The sequence below is a fragment of the Schistocerca nitens genome, chromosome 9 (genome assembly GCF_023898315.1).
Source record: "Schistocerca nitens isolate TAMUIC-IGC-003100 chromosome 9, iqSchNite1.1, whole genome shotgun sequence".
Taxonomy (NCBI): domain Eukaryota; kingdom Metazoa; phylum Arthropoda; class Insecta; order Orthoptera; family Acrididae; genus Schistocerca; species Schistocerca nitens.
This window is the reverse complement of record NC_064622.1, coordinates 394,866,952-394,883,885: the sequence shown is the minus strand read 5'-3', so window position 1 is coordinate 394,883,885 and position 16,934 is coordinate 394,866,952. Positions and strand designations below refer to the sequence as shown.

Here is a 16,934-nt window from a genome sequence, read left to right as displayed (position 1 = left end):
TAGGAAGACCTCTAATTTCTTGAATTATCTCGTTGTGGTCATTTCGTGAGTCGTATGTGGGAGGAAGTATCATGTTGTCTGACTCTTCCCAGAATTTTCTCGCTCGGTATTTCAGTATTAAACCACTCTGTGATGCACAGTGCCTAAGGTGGCAATTCCTCTGAAAATCCTGGAATTCTCAGGAAATTACATTTTACCTGGAAATTTCGGAAACTTCATAAAATCTCAAGGAATTCTGTGTTTTTAACCTAGCACTGAAACTGAATTTTATTGAGTTGTATAAATTACAAATTTTAAAATTTAAAAAAAAAATTTGCAACATCGAGGAGGAGTTGTGTGACATAAATGAAAGTTGGTAGGCGTGTTTCTACATCTGGAAGATGATGCCTATAGAAATTTTGCACCAGTCACATAATATTGGTGCTAGTATAATCTTTATGAGGGCACAATCGACTTCCTTCCCTAATCCAATGGGACTGATGACCTCATTGTTTGGTTCCCTCCCCCAAACCAACCAACCAAGCCTTTAAGGCAACAAAGATGCTATTATCCACACCTCACTGAGTTTGAATGAGGTTGTGTAACATGGCTATGAAAAGCTGGATGTTTCTTCTGTGATATTGCAGAAAGACTTGGCAGGAATGTAGCCACTGTATATGATTTCTGGTAGTGGTGGTTATGAGAATAAACAGTTGCAAGAAGACTGGCTCCAGATGGCCACGTGGCACTGCCGAGAGGGAGAACATCTTGTTTAGCGTATGGCTCTGATGCATCGTACCACATCTGCAACAGCAATTTGAGCAGCAGTTGGCACCACAGTGACAAAACAAGCTGTTACAAATCGGTTACTTGAAGGGCAATTCAGATTTGTATGTTAGTCTGGTGACTTGACCTGTTGTGCTGTCATTCATGAACAGCATTCCAGGGAGTGTTTTCCAACAAGATAGTGAACACCCACATACAGTTGTTGTAACCCAACACACCCTACAACATTTTGCTTGATCTGTGTCTCATATCTGTGACACAGATTTGAAATCTGTCTCTCAAATCGAGCACATATGGGACATTATTGGACAACAACTCCATCATCATCCACAAACAGCATTAACCATCTCTGTATTAACTAAGTGCAGGCATGGGACTCTATCCCACAAACTGACATCAGGCACTGGTACAATCCAACACATGCATGTTCGTATGATTTCTTTAATCATTCTGGAGGTTATACCGATTATTAATGTAGCAGCATTTCACATTTGTAATGGCTTACCTGGTGCTTACATTAACCTGTGATCTTGCAGTGTTAATCCCTTAAATATGTTACCAAGTCAAATGAAATTTCATAACTTGACATTAATTACTTTTTGGTGTTGTAATTTTTCTGCCATTAAAGTGTTTCAAAATGTGTTAATTATGTGAATATCATTGATGTTTAAAAAGCTGCGGTTATACCACTGCTCATGGCTGGTATGGTTTATAGCTGAGCTAAAAGGAAAAAGGAAAAAGGAAAGGAAAGGAAAGTCATTATTGTGGTATGCTGCCTCCCCCCCCTCCACTCTCTACTCCCCCCCCCCCCCCCCGCTTGATCATTATTAATTTATCAGTAGCTTTTTGGCACTATCTTCCTCCTCACATCTAGACTTTTCAGTGAATTTTTTTCCAAAGTTTAAGCAGCCACCCTGTATGTGTCTCTTGTAGCATCTGCCACTGGAGTTTGTTGAGCATATCCGAAATGCTCATGCACTGATAAAACGACCATGTGACAAAACACACTGTTTTTTGTTGAATGTTCTTATTCTTTTCTCTTAGTTCTACCTGATAAGTGTCCCAAGATGATGAGCAGTCGGTTGAACAACTGTTTTGTAAGCCCTGTCTTTCTTGAATGAGTTAAGTTTTCTTAAGATTCTTCTTATGAACCTCAGTCTAGCATTGGCTTTTCCTACTGTTGGTTTTATGTGGTCACTTCATGTAAGATTGCTCTGGGTGGTTACTTCTAGATATTTTATGGTAAAAACTGTTTCCAGCAGTTTGTCACCAATGGTGTAGTTGTACCGTGGTAGATTTCTTTTTTTATGTATGCACAGTATGTTACATTTACTTACTTTCAGGGTCAGTTGCCACTCCCTGCACCATTCGTCAGTCCTATGCAGGTCCTTTTGCCCAAGTCACTGCTGTCTTCTGCCATTGCTACCTCCTTGTAAGCAACTCCAAAACCTGTGAACATTTTCTGCTGGATCATTTATGTATTGCGTTGGTCCTTTGACTGGTTATTGAAATATTGAGGTGAGCTGTGATTTCCTGTTATTCATTTGATCACCTTGTTATATTTTCACACTTGCCAATATCTTTCTGTTAGACTTCATTTCTCAAAGTACTTTGATTATTGCTTGAAGTTATGAGTACAATCCAATATCCAAATTCTTGAAATAAATAAGTCACTACTCAGAAACAATGTATTGTATATTGTACTCTCATATAAGTTAGCTGGCCAGTTGAACATCAATACAACAGTTTTCCTTTGTCCCTGTGATATCATTGGGATTGTCGTGGACATTCTTCTTCCGTGGCTCAACTGTATCTCCAAGGCAGGACCTGATCATGTGGAATAAACTGCCTAAGCGGCAGGTTCCACGAATATACTAAGATTGCTATTGTCCTGGTTAGCAAAAACACTGCGCCGATCCACTCCAGAATACATGCACATAAATAAAACACAATTCCGAACAGCAAGCTACACCAATTCATTACTTAAACAAACTTTTTATAGTGGTGATCATCATTCGTCAGTTTGGTAGATGCTTGTGTAACCCATCAGTACACCAAATTGATGTGCTATACCACAGTATATTGTAAACAATAACATTTGTATCACAGTTCTTTGGGGTCCTCCTGAAATTACCTTAACCTCTGTTGATTTCGTCGAATTAGAGTGACATGTTGAGTTCTCTCTGCAAGGAAGTCTTGAATCTGATCGCGATTCTGGCCCAGTACTCAATAGCTCGTATTTTTTTTCAGCAAACTGTAAAGCAGGACAGTGTCAGATGCCTACTTGAAGCCAAGGAACATGGTATAAACCTGAGCACTGATGTCTACAGCACTGTGGATCTCATGGAAGAAGACAGCGAACTGAGTTTCACAAATCTCTGTTTGCAGAATTCATGTTGATTATTATGTAGGAGATTTTTGTTCTGCAAAAATGTCATAATACTTAAAAGTAAAAGAGATAAACTCCACAATTAGCCCTAAAATTACATGCATTTGCCCTATGACTCTTATTGAAAACAAGAATGTCCTGCAAATTTTTCCAGTCACTAGGTACCCCTTGCTGCTCCAGCGACGTACAATACACTGCTGCTAGTAGGGGAGCAAATTGTTTTCCACTACTTGGCTATCATAGTTGCTTTTCTATTTTGTAATCAATTCTCACAATATCTCCCATTTTAAAGTTGTAAAAAGTTGGAATAAGTAAAGTGCTGTGGCAGGAAAAACAGGATGAGTTTAGTTTATAAGCGTACAATCAAATAGGGGCATTGCTGGAGTAGTACTAATAATGAATAATAAAATATTAGTGCAAATGAACTTCTATGAACAGTGTGGTGCATGCATTATTATAGTCAAGATAGACACAAAGCCAAGACATACTGCAGTAGTGCAAATATGCCTACTAGATCTGAAGAATTAAACAAATAAAAAAAGCAAAAAGTGTTTAAGGTAAAATAAATTATTCAATTCATTAAAGGAGACAGACAATTACTAATGTTAGGGGGCTGTAACTGTGTAGTAAGAAGAGGAATAAAAAAAAGGAAAATAGGAGAAATGGACAGGGGGAAAGTAAAGAAAGGGAAGTCACGTGGTAGAATATGCCATAGAGCACAATTTACTCATTGCAGACCCTTGATTTAAGAATCACAGAAGAAAGTTGTTTGCATGGAAGTGACCTAAAAGATTCAGAAAGATAAAATCTTTGTAAGCCAGAGATATCGGAATCAATTTTAAATTGCCAAACATTTCCAGGAGCAGATGTGGACTCAAACCATAATTTATTGGTTATAAACTGCAGATTAAAACCTCGTCAATCCTTTTCCTTCATCCCCTCTTCTTTCCCCTTCAATCCTTCAGCCGGAAGAAGGAGCCACTGGCTCCGAAAGCAAGCACATTTACTTTTCTCCTGCCGCTGCTTGGTGAATAGATTTTTTTTATCTATCTAATTACATTATATCTTCAAAATTCGATTATCTTTGTTGACAGGTTAAAAGTAAAGATATTTCAGAAAGGTAGGAACTTAAGGAGGGATAGGAGACGTGGATAAGTCGAAAGAACCAGAGGTTGTTCAGGGTACCAATTACAGCATTAGGCAACTATTGACTGCAAGAGTAGAAAGGAATACATTGGAAGACAAATAATTAGCTTTCCGAGATGAAATAGTGCATACAGCTGAAGGTCAAATAGGTAAAAGGCATGGCCCAGTATAAATCCTTGAATAACAAGAGATGTTACATTTAACAAAGTGAGAAATACAAAAATGGAGCAAATGAAGCAGACACAAGTGAATACAGTTATCTAAAAAATGAAGTTGACAGGAAATACAAAATGGCCTATGGAGAATTACCACAGGAGAAATGCAAAACTATCAAAGCATGCACAACTATGGGAAAGACAGATGCTGGCTACTAAAAAATAGAAGAAACATTCATAGAAAAGAAAAGCAGCTATATAAATATGAAGAACTCAGAGATGGCAAGCCAGTACTAAACCAACAAGAGAACATTGAAAGATGAAAGGAATTTGTACAAGGGCTATATGAAAGAAAATAACTTGTAAACAATATTGTAGAAAGTAAAGAGAGACTAGATGAACATGAGAGAATCATACTGTGAGAAGAATTTTGCAACACATTAGGCAGACCATTTGAAACTATGCTCTCAGTATAGGTGACATTACTTCAGAATTATTTGGATGTGTGAGAAGATATGGCTGGACAAAACTCATTCACGTAGTATGGAAGATATATGAGGTCTGTTCCAAAAATTATGGAACATTCTTAATTTTGCACCAGTTGTGGGTTGGAGCGAAATGTGGTTGGCATACCTGCACATGTGTAACCGGGGGGGGGGGGGGGGGGGGGGGTTCATTGTTGTATGGCTGTTAGTTATTGTTCAGTGCTGTACTGAGTAGAACATCATGTCGCACAGTTCCCAAATTTGGAGATGGCAGAGTCAGAGGAGCTACGCATCTGCATTAAATTTTGTGTAAAACTCAGGAAACACTTTACAGGCACACACCAAATGATGCAGGAAGCCTGTGGTGATGAGTGCTTAAGTCGTACTCAGCATTAAGAATAGTTCACACAGTTTTAAAACAGGCTTGATGAAAGCCCACGTTCAGGATGCCCTTTGATGTCTACTGACGACGCTCTTGTCAAGAACATCAATGAAACTATGTGTGCCAATTGAAGACTGATCGTCCGATAGGTTGCAGAAGAATGTAACATGTCAGCTGGGTCATGTCATGAAATCCTGGCACAGCATCTTGGAATGCATCATGTTTCCGCCAAGTTCATCCCTTGGCTCATGAGCCAAGACCAGAAAGCCGTCCGCCTCGCAATCTGTGAAGAGCTTTTGGATTGTGCAAATGAGAATGAGATGTTCCTTAAGAGAATCATAACTGGTGATGAGAGTGGGTCTATGGTTAAGATGCTGAGACCAAGGTTCAGTATTCACAAAGGGTCAGGAAAAGATTTTTAAAGACCAAAAAAAGCTCGTCAGGTCAAATGTCAAAGCAACACTGATAGTTTTCTTTGACCTTGAAAGGTGAGTTCAACATTAGGTCATGCCACAGGGACAAACTGTTAGTGGTACTATCAGGATATGTTGCAACATTTGCGAGAAAATGTGAGAAGGAAATGACCTGAAATGTGATGAGACAGTTCATGGTTCCTGCATCACGATAATGTACCCTCACATTCATCCCCGTTGGTGCATGGCTATTGCACAAAAAATGAAATCGCTGTGCTGCCTCTTTCTCCTTACTCTCCAGACCTGGCCCTTGCGAACTTTTTTTAATTTCCCCATTGAAAGGAAGATGATTTGCAATGATAGACAAAATAAAAGAAAATTCACAGAAGGCACTTTGTACGATCCAGCAAGAGGTGTACTAAGACTGTTTCCAGAAGTGGAAATGGTGTTCGGAGTGGCATATCAACTGTGGAGGAGACCATGCACAATAAGTAAAAGGTAAGCATGGAAAAATTTTGTGGACAAAGTTTGGGAATTTTTTGAACAGGCCTCGAATGATACAGGCGAAATATCCTCTCAGTTCAAGAAGAATGTAATAATTCTACGTCCAAAGAAAAAAGGTGAATATTACCAAATCATCAGTTTTATGAGTCTTGGTTGCAAAATTACTAACACAGATTGTTTATAGAAGAAATAGAAGTAATAGGAGAATAGGGAAGGTGATATTAGGATCTGGAGAAATGTTGGAACACGGTAGGCGATGCCGACCGTAAGACGTATTATAGAAGGTAGGCTGAAGAACAACAAACCAACAATTACGACATTAATTGACTCTGAGAACAGTTTTGACTGTACTGACCAGAAAAAGTTTTTAAATTCTGAAAGTAGCAGAGAAATCAAACTGCAGATATGAGTCAAAGGACATGAAAGGGAAGCAGTGAATGAGGAGTGAGTGACCTAGGTTTGTAGCTGCCTATATCCATATTATTCAGTCTGTAAAACTAAATAAAGGAGAAATTTAAAAAGGGCATTTACAGCTGTGGGAGGAAAATAAAAACTGTAATGTTTTGGCAATGGCATTGTAGTTCTGTCAGGGACAGCAAAGGACTTGAAGTATCAGTTGAATAGAACTAATAGTGCATGGAAAAGAGGTTACAAGGGGAGCATCAACAAGAATTAAAACAAGGATAATTTTGAACAGTTGTATTACATGAGGTGTTACTAAGGGAATTAAATTAGGAAAAGAAACTCTAATGGTGAAAGAGGAGTTCTGTAATTTGGGCAGCAAAACAATTGGTAATGGCTGAAGTGGAGGAGATGTAAAATACAGACTCGCGGTAGCAAGAAGATTATTTCTGGTAAAGATGAATGTGTTAACATTGGTTTTTAACGTAATATTTAGGAAGTATTTTCTGAAAGTAGGAGGGCTGTTCATAAATTAACCACCAATTGGTTATTAAAAAGCAGGAAAAGTAAATGTGTGTGTGTGTGTGTGTGTGTGTGTGTGTGTGTGTGTGTGTGTGTGTGTGTAAGAATGATGACCCCTGATGCTTCAGCCATTTGTTGACATTGTCTTTGAGCTCATGGTTGGTCATTAAGTGCAGAATAACCAGTCAGTCCTCCATCTCGGGGAAGAGATGAAAAGTCCAGACTGTATGGTGGATGGTCCGCAGCTTGTGGTCTAGTGGCTAGCGTTGCTGCCTCTGGATCACAGGGTCCTGGGTTTGATTTTTAGTCATCTTGGGGATTTTCTCTGCCCGGGGACTGGGTGTTTGTGACGGCCTTATCATTTCATCATCATCATTCACGACAGTGGCTAGATTGGACTGTGTGAAAATTGGGGCTTTGTATGGGCCGTGCATCATCATCATCATCATCATTATCCATAGGGTGGATGTTAAAAAATCGTTCAACCAAAAATTATGAGTTCTTCCATTGTTCAATTTGCGGTATGGGGTATGCATTGTTGTGAAGGATGATCACTCGTGCTGTTTCTGTTGGATTGACCTTCAGAGTTTTGTGAATGTCTTACAATAAAACCTTTAATGCCACAGTAGTCATACACATTACTCCATCAAATCTGTTGTTGAAATTTCTTTGTGACCTTAACCATTGTTTTGCAGTTTGACAGCATCTGCTTGAATGTTTTGGGCTTGGTGGAAGAAATAAGTGATGTGGTTGATCTGTCAGGTAGAGCACTAGACTCTGGTCCTGTAGGTCCTGGTTTCAATCCTGGATAAGGGAGAACATTTCTCCTTGCCATTCCCGCTGGATAGCCCAGGTCCACTTCTATTGCTGCAATAAAGAAAGACTACACTATACCAGTCCAATAGCACAGTCATGGGCTTGTGCAACAGACTTCACCTTTACCTGACTTTGGAGCATTAGTGTCATTTGCTGTTTGGACTGTTTTAGTTTCATAGATCACATGCTGCAGCCATATCTCATTCGCAGTCACAATTCTGTTGATAAATTGGTCTCCCTCTTTGTGGTAGTGCTGAAAGAATATAAAAGCTAAACCTTTTCTTTCAGTTTTGTGAATTTCTGCCATTTTGCTACCAAATATGCACAAAAGTTGTTATAAAAACTTGTTATAACCTAATCTCTCTGATCAAGTTAAAGAGGGTTGTTCTTGACATCTGGGACATATCTTCCGAAAGTTCAGAAATTGCAAACTAATGTTTCACCTGCACAATTTCCTCAACATGTTGTAAAAGTTCATCATGCACATTTGTCAGCCAAACTTGAATTTTCGGTGTCACTCTCACATCATCATTGCTTTTAACTCCATCCTCATACAAATGACACAATCAGTGATGAATCATGGCAGCATTGACGTCTTCCTTGCAGGAAGCGAATGACTTAATGTACTTTGCAACTGACATAACATCGTCCATTTCAGTCTCTTGCTGCTGACACTCTGACAAACAAAACAGAGATCTGACACACACAACGTGACCTTCAACGTCTCCTGTTCCAACTACATAAACTACATGGAGTTTCAGTCATTTATTTATTTTTAATAGCTAATCGGAGGTTAGTTTACAAGTATCTGTCATATTTGTGTGGAGTGTAGCCTCGGATGGACATGAAATGTGAACGATTAACAATTCAGGTATGAAGAAAATAGAAGTGTTAGAAATGAGATGCTACAGGAAAATGCTGAGGATTGTATGGGTAGATTAACTAGTGAAGAAGTGGTACATCAGACAGGGCCGAAAAGAAATTGACTGACAAAATATATAGGTTGGAACTTAAATAGTGGCAACACTGCTGTGGAGACACTATGCAATGGAATCTACTATTGTCGCTGATAGCAAATGTTGTTGACATACTTACATTACCTCCAAGCTAACGGAATCGCCCATCCCACATCACTGGCGTGCGCACAATCAAGAGAAACATGGGCACTTGTGAGCAAGCGGTCTAACATAACTATGTCACTATGTTTTTGAAACAGGGACAATGGAGTTGGATCAAGATTGAAAGTACCAGAAGTCGTACAGCCCGACAGTGTCATCAAGATCTTCAAGAGGCGTGCAGGGAATTAGCATTGCCGTACAGAATGGGGTCATGTTGGGTAAAAGCCTTCATCGAAGTTTGGCAAACTGTGGCAGACATGCATTGGGCAGGTCGTCCTAGCATCTCTGAAGTAGTAGTGCATGCTGTTGCCACATTAGTGGACAGTGATCGATGCCATATGATTCGTGAGTTCACGTATGAAACTGGATTAGCACATATGACAGTGCTTCGCATCCTGAAGGAACACCTGATCATGCGAAAAATAGCATCACGATAGGTTCCGCATGACTTGACGAAAATGCAGCAATGGGTGCGTTACGGCGCTGCTCGGACACAGTTGGAGCACTATGAGTGCGAAGGGGAGGCTTTATTACTCCGTATCGTAACACTCGATGAGACATGGGCCACATCATACGAGCCAAAACGGAAATGCCAATCCAACGAATGGCATCATTATGAGTCGCCACAAAAGTCGAAAGGTGCGTCAGAGTCCCAGTAAGGTGAAAGTTACGGTGATTCTCGTGTACGACTCTGATGGTCGTATCCTAACACATTATGTTACTCCACAGCAGACCTTCAATGCACAGTGTTACTGTTTATTTTTGGTGCGTCATCTGTGACCAGCTTTGCGAAAGAAGCGGTGACACTTTCTGCGCAACCCACCCATCATTTTGCACAACAATGCGTGGGCGTATACAGCGCAAGCTGTGGCTGCTCTGTTCAGTCGATGGAACTGGGAAGTACTGTACCATCCACCATACTCCCCGGACTTTGATTTTATTCTGGAGATGAAGGAACCTCTTCGTGGTATTCGCTTCAGAACTTTCCAGATATTTGACAGGCTGTAGACTGCTCCATTTACCAGTTTTATATCAGCTCCTATTTTACTATCACTGAAATAACATGAGTGAAAAAAAAGTTACAATTCTACCGTAGAGTTTTTTGTAATATGTTCACCAAGTTTACAATGTGTTAAGTTTAGTTCATAGTTGTTCTCCACTTTTACAATGCACTAGTTTAGACAAAACATTGAATTAATTAACTTCTCCTTGCTAACACATTTGAAGTTTTTTATTGTAAAAATCTGTTGGTTAATGTGCCAAGTCCATTTCCAAGTGTTACAGTTACATACAACAGAAAGTAATTCATAGCGTGCCAAGAGGAAAATTCAATGTTCTGTGAGGTGATTTTATTTTGTGAAGTTCCTGATTTACAATTGCAAAATGTATCACCATTATGAAGTGCTTCGTTTAATTTCTTTTATATTTCATTCCAAAGGAGATAAAGACCAATCTCACTTCTGTGTCGTTTCTACAAGATCTGTGAATGAATGATCCGTAATAGACTCTTAGAAGCAGCTGAATTTCTCTTAATCAGACAGTAAGTTTGATTTAGGCTGGGTTAGGACTATACAGCATTGGTATTAAATCTATCCTAGCATATTGAAGTCGGCTCTGAGGCAAAAAAGCCACTGAGGTAACATTGATCTTAACAGCATCTTATGACACAATAAACCATCAAATGCTCCTGCACAAAATGTATGGAATAAGTAAAGATTATCATCTCACATGAATAATTCAAGGTCTCATTCAAAATAGAAGGTTTTTCACTCCCTGTGTAATAACACAGCAAGTTTCATGTATGCTGATGACCTCGCCCTCTATTCCCAGAGTGAGACCTTTGAACAGGTGGAACTAAATTGTAATGCTGCTTCAGAGAAATTAGATAAAGAACTAGTTAAAACCAAATCCCAGTGTTACAACCAGGAGTAACACAATAAATTTGTCACAGTTGTACAGTTGGTTAACTCAACACTGATACAAATAATTCTGTCACCAAGTGGTAGCTGAACACTTTATGAAAATAATGTAAATTGATGGTGGTTATACCACTGTCCAGGCAGTACAAGTGAAATGTGGAATTCCGGCAAAAATCGTAAGTCCATTGACATATTAAGCCAAGTGAACATGGAAGTCAAAGTTGCAGTATGGCAGCCAGATTCTAAGTCCAGAGAACTGCCGGGTCAAAATTGAGCAGTAGGTACACCAGTCCAAGAGATGAAACAGTCCATTGTAGTGTAGCGATTCAGAGTTGAGGAGGAGAACATAACACGATGAGAACTGGTTTGTTGACGTTGATGGTGGCGTTAAGTAAGGCTCCATAGTCAATGGAGCCGGCAGCTGGGGTTGCTGTATATTCTGGGTGGCCAATCACTGTTCTTTGAAGTGCGCGTGCTTGAAGGCAGCCTGCGATGCTAACAGTGAGCCGCGCATAGAGAACTGTTGCAACGATGAGTTTATTAGCCGCGCATAATGGAGCCCACCACCTCTTGGTGCAGAGATTTAATAGTGGTGGATACCAAACCCAGCAAAACACAGGAATTCACATTCTATCTGAGAAATGGCGGGCTCTCAGGATGCTTCAAGTGGCTTGGATAAGCAGCATTGACTAAATGTAAAACAAAAAGTATCCGCAAGAAACAACCTACTGCACAAAATTATTGGAATATCCTGGGGTGCACCAGCAAAAACAATTAAACCTACAGCTTTATCATTATGCTACACTGCAGGTGAATATGCTAGTCCTGTTTGATATAATTCTACCCATGCTTAACAAGTGGATATTGCTCTAAATGATTCATGTAGACTAATAACTCAATGTCTGAAACCTAACTGCAGGATAAACTCTACCACTTAGCTGGAATTGACCCTCCCAGACATCAGGCATGAGAACTGCATGCAGAGATAGGTGTAAGGTGTGTACCTCTGATAAACACCCATTGTATGGTCACCTCCTTCCTCCTTTGTGACTGATGTCCAGAAAAAGTTCCAGAATGTCAACTAGACATGTTCCCAGCTATTAATGTGGAAGATGGATCAGAACACCACTGGATAACACCGTCGGAAAATCTTGCTGCTAGTTTCACTGCATCTACATCTATACTCTGCAAGCCACCTTGCTTTGGGTACTTTTTGTACCACGGTCATTTCCCCCCTTTCTCGTTCCAGTCACAAAGAATTTGCAGGAAGAATGATTGTTGGTAAGCATCTATGTGGGCTTGAATCTCTCTAAAGAATGGGCCATGTGGAAAACACTGAACAGGCTCAAAAATGAGGTTGGGAGGTCGAAGACAAGTTGCAGAAATGGGTTATCCCACATCATCAACCCTCTGTAAGATGAACCCTTGATGACCTGATGCCCGCACTCTGTCAAGTCATTGTGATTGCAAAATGTTGAGCTAAAAATGCTTAGATCTTTCTTTTTATTTATTCCCTCTCTCTCTCTCTCTCTCTCTCTCTCTCTCTTTTTTAGTATTGTAAATGTTAGTATGTATGTATCACTGTCAACTTCAGTGCACCTCTGGACTCTCAGAACAACATGTTGTATTGATTGCCTCACTGCATTTCTATTGCTATGCATCCTTTTATTTCTGTCCAAATATTACTACATATGATGGTGTTAAATCTGCAGATGTGTGTTGGCCAGTAATGATACTATCACAGCCTATCCATCGATTACTGAAAGAGCAGTTATTTTGCCTCATACATGTAGTAGAATGTGGAGGGTCTGAACTTAGTGTTCCCAGTGGATCCTCTTAGTTGTTAGACTGACCTATTAAGATTCTAGTAAACAGAAACCACATAACACCCGTAAACACACCAATGTGCACCAAATGTATAGGACTTTTTCCTTCTTCAAACGAGCATTTCTCTTACCTCACAGGTTGTTGAATTTCCTTCAGGTTACTCTGTAAAGCCATATTTTGCATACGTCATAAATCTGTAACCTTATGGATCTGATCGTCAGTATAATTGGAAAAAAATGTGCTACTCACAACCTTTTTGTTCAGAACATACTAGCTGATTTATTAACCCCCTCTCTTCTGTCTGAAATAAATTTATCACTAACCAAATACATTTTTATTAGAAAAATGTTGTAGGCTTTAATTTGCTACAATAACTAGTTGAGTAATTCCAAATTCTGATTTGCTTGTTGAATTTTCTGCTTGCTTATGTCTAATTATAGCATCATTTTATGCTCTTCCTAGTTCCCTTCTAATAATTAGAAAAGCCATCATTTATCATTTGAGATAGCAAGCCTAAATTCTTGTTGTGTTGCAGAATATCCACTGCTGAAGTAATGTGAACTCAACTTTCGGCTGTACTGTGTTAACAGAAGACACTGTAAACCAGTGCTATGTTTAAATATATTATGAGAAGGAAAGTTTCTTCTCACCATTGTGTGTGTGTGTGTGTGTGTGTGTGTGTGTGTGTGTGTGTGTGTGTGTGAGAGAGAGAGAGAGAGAGAGAGAGAGATTACTTTTAGAACTGATGTTTCAGTAAACAATGCCAATCTTAGGTTACTCATTAGAATAGAGAAAGCAGTCACAATAATGCCTAATTGTTCTTATTGTATTTTACAGAACCTTTTACCTCGTGGACAGCATCCAAACCCACTGCGAGAACGCAATACGCAAGTGAACAAGCTGCTGGGCCAACAACTGCATGGCAAGCCACGATGTGAAATGCTGATCTCAGGGCAGGACCTTGTTGCCGCTGATGGCACGATCTCACACCATGATATGTATGACTACCTACATCTGACACAAGCTGGTTACAGAAAAGTGTTCGACCCATTGCACGAGCTTCTGCAGCAGTTGCTGCTCACCGAAGGCGAGGAACGCAGTTTTGCCGCAGGCGATGATGACAGAGACCTCACGCCCTCAGAGTAGCAGTGCTGGAACTGGAGCCAGAATCAGTGCTTACCAATTGCTCAGCTGGATGGGAGTGAGGGGAGGCCTGGAGGTTTTTCAAGTCTACTGGTGGCTACCTGCACTCCATAGTTGGAACAGCCTTTTGCCTTTGCTTGCCTTGTGCAGTATCTCTCGGAGAGGCCAGCTTTTACTGGTTTTCAAATGCTGCTGTGCAGCATTTCTGCTAGAATGGTGTGTGCCATAAACTGTGCTGCCATCGTTTTTGCAGTTCACAGTTTTGTCATTTATGTTTTGGAAACAAATTTGTAAAAGTTTTACTAACCCAATGAAGGAAATTGGGAGCAAAACCTTGTGTACCAGAAGTGTTATTAATAACTGCATTTGATGACCATGTGCATACGTCTTAATGCGAAACGTTCTCACGCCTTTGTACTTGAAGCTTTATTGCACTTCCAGATTAATATAGAAGTAGAAAAGAAGTTTATTTATAAATAACGTGTTTGTTTCTCGTAATTTAAAGAATTTAAATGCACTGTGATGTATCCATTGCATTGTGGAAAGAGAATTACAGATTATTTTATGTGACAAATTATTTGTAATGTAGAACTTGGCTTTAATTTCTTTTTAAATTTTGTTGTTCTTGTTTACAGTTTGATTAATGGCTAGTTACATCACAGTGAGGAAGCTGCTGTCATGATTAGTGTTAGCTTTAGATGTCAAGTGTTAGTCTGTGGTAGTCTTGAGCAGTAATATCATTTATAAATTTGATATTATGTATACTTTCCTGTATTGAGCTAAATTTACGTTAACTACGTGATTTTTTCAGCATTTAAACTACAGTTATAGGAAGTAGCTTTCGTTGTACTCGTAAGTTACTTTGTTGTGGAGACATTCTTTTAAATTTTGTGCTATCATTTACCAATTTTTAGCAAACATAGTAAAAATTACTTCATAAAATATATAGTTCATAATCTGCTCATATAAAACCTGCTTTCAAAATCTAGTTCTGTAAGCTGTTCCTCAATCATTGTATGTAATAGCATCTGTTCCTTTGAAGAGTTTTCTCAGAATTTTCAGTTCCCAGAAAAATTTAATAAAATTTTGAATGAATACATAGACCACAGATAATATAAAGAGCTTTTGTGTCCTTATGGATGCATTATTATTTCTTTTATTAGGCTGTATAATGGTGTGTATGAGCTTTCTCAAGTGCAAGCAAATGACGAAGTAGTGTATGTAAAATGTGTGTGTACTTAATTTCTCATTTTTACTGTAAGTATTGCATTCAAAACATTCCAAATGAGGAATCTTCCATTATTTATGGAAGACCGAAGTGTTCTTATGTTGGTGGGTCTGTAGTTCCTGAGTTATTTTGAATGTGAACTGCAGCTTAAAAGAATAAACTGGGAGTTTTTTTAAACCAAATAATTTGTTACCAAAGGCACATATTATTGCCATATCAGGAATGTTGCTACATGTTTCTCTCATTGTATAGTGTAAGAATGATTTACCATCTTTCAATACATATCTGGGTTGTGCAGATATTAGAAAGTAAGAACGTAGGGATTACAGTATCTGTGAATATTTTGTAAGTGTCTGTTTTTTTTATATACTCTCTTCAGCGTGCATATGAAACAGAGTGCTGTATTGAAATGGCTTGTGTACATAAGAAACTTGTACAAATTACATAATTTATATATGTATTTATTTGACACTGATGTTTCAGTTTTTCCTTTATCATTTCCCTTTATGGGATTTTACAGAATTTGTAACATGGCAGCCTGATTCCAATGCTTTCCGATGTATATCCACACAGTAGCTAATAAACATTGAAATACTTGAATCATACTGTAATTTGTGATGTCTCTGTGCACAAGTGGAATCTACCAGTAGAAAGATAACGCAGAAGATGAAATATTTATTTGCAATGATGGTAATCGAGTAATTTTGTAGGAGACATCACTTATTTAGCATTCAAAGTGAAATCCAAATTGCTGAAATAGGATAGACACACTGCAGAAGAATTTTTTTCCCTTGGCAATCCAACAAATAAGATGAGTGTGTGCCATGGTTTGATCAACTGTATAAAACAGGTAAATTTAATTTCAGAAATTGCAAAAAAGCATCTTCCACCATGCTTAGAGAGAAAGTGAGTGAATGTAAGAAGTAATTTTATTTGTAGCTTTAAAATAATGTTGCATATTTTATTGCAAAATACATGCTGACAATGTGTCAGATTTCTTACTGCTCATAGAAGAAAGAAAGGCAGTAAGACACAATATTAGTATTGTTCAACATATATAGTTTGCAACTATGCTACGATGACATGTGTACCATCGTGTACACATAGAAAAAACAGAATTACACAGTTGTTTTCTGATTTTGCACTTGTGTGTATTATTGGTTCCAAACTAAAGCAAAGCTGTAGCTAGTGGTTTCTCTTAGGGTGAACATACAAGTTTTGAGATAGTCAAACTTTATGTGACTGTTTTTAACACAATTATTTATTAATACAGAGTAATAATTAACAAAGCTCTGCAACTTACAACTTCAGTTCCAGTTTTGTGATCCAAGACTTGCATTACACTTCAGTGTATGGTCACGCAGTGTCTAGCATCCTGAAAGGGATTTTCCACAGTCATTAGTGATATGAACAGGATACAGAGCAAAGAAAGAGAGTGAGAGATGAAAAATACAAAGTAAATAGTTTTTGCAAAGAATATGAATAACAAATTTTCAAAATTGGTCATAGGTTTATGAAAATTATAAGAGAATATCTGGCACATCTCTTAGTGAATTCATGAGTACAATAGTGTATAGAGATAAGATTAAGAAAGCGGTATTTTGACTTTCCTTGGGTTGCAGAAAGGAGATTAATGGCACAGACTTTTGGGCAAGAAAAAGTCAATAAAAAATAAATTTCCAGAAAAAAAGAATACCAGAGGTTTTTATCAGTCCTTACC

General features: G+C 38.6%; 1 protein-coding gene across 1 annotated transcript in view; it reads left to right on the top strand.

Moving 5' to 3' along the window:
- The window catches only part of LOC126203978 (platelet-activating factor acetylhydrolase IB subunit alpha1), a 64,740-nt gene extending 49,062 nt beyond the window's left edge, over positions 1–15,678 (top strand). The window contains exon 4 of the mRNA XM_049938397.1: positions 13,681–15,678. Coding sequence (XP_049794354.1) covers positions 13,681–13,989 — 309 coding nt within the window. The 3' untranslated portion in view covers positions 13,990–15,678. The remainder of the gene's footprint in view (positions 1–13,680) is intronic.
- The last annotated feature ends 1,256 nt before the right edge of the window (positions 15,679–16,934 follow it).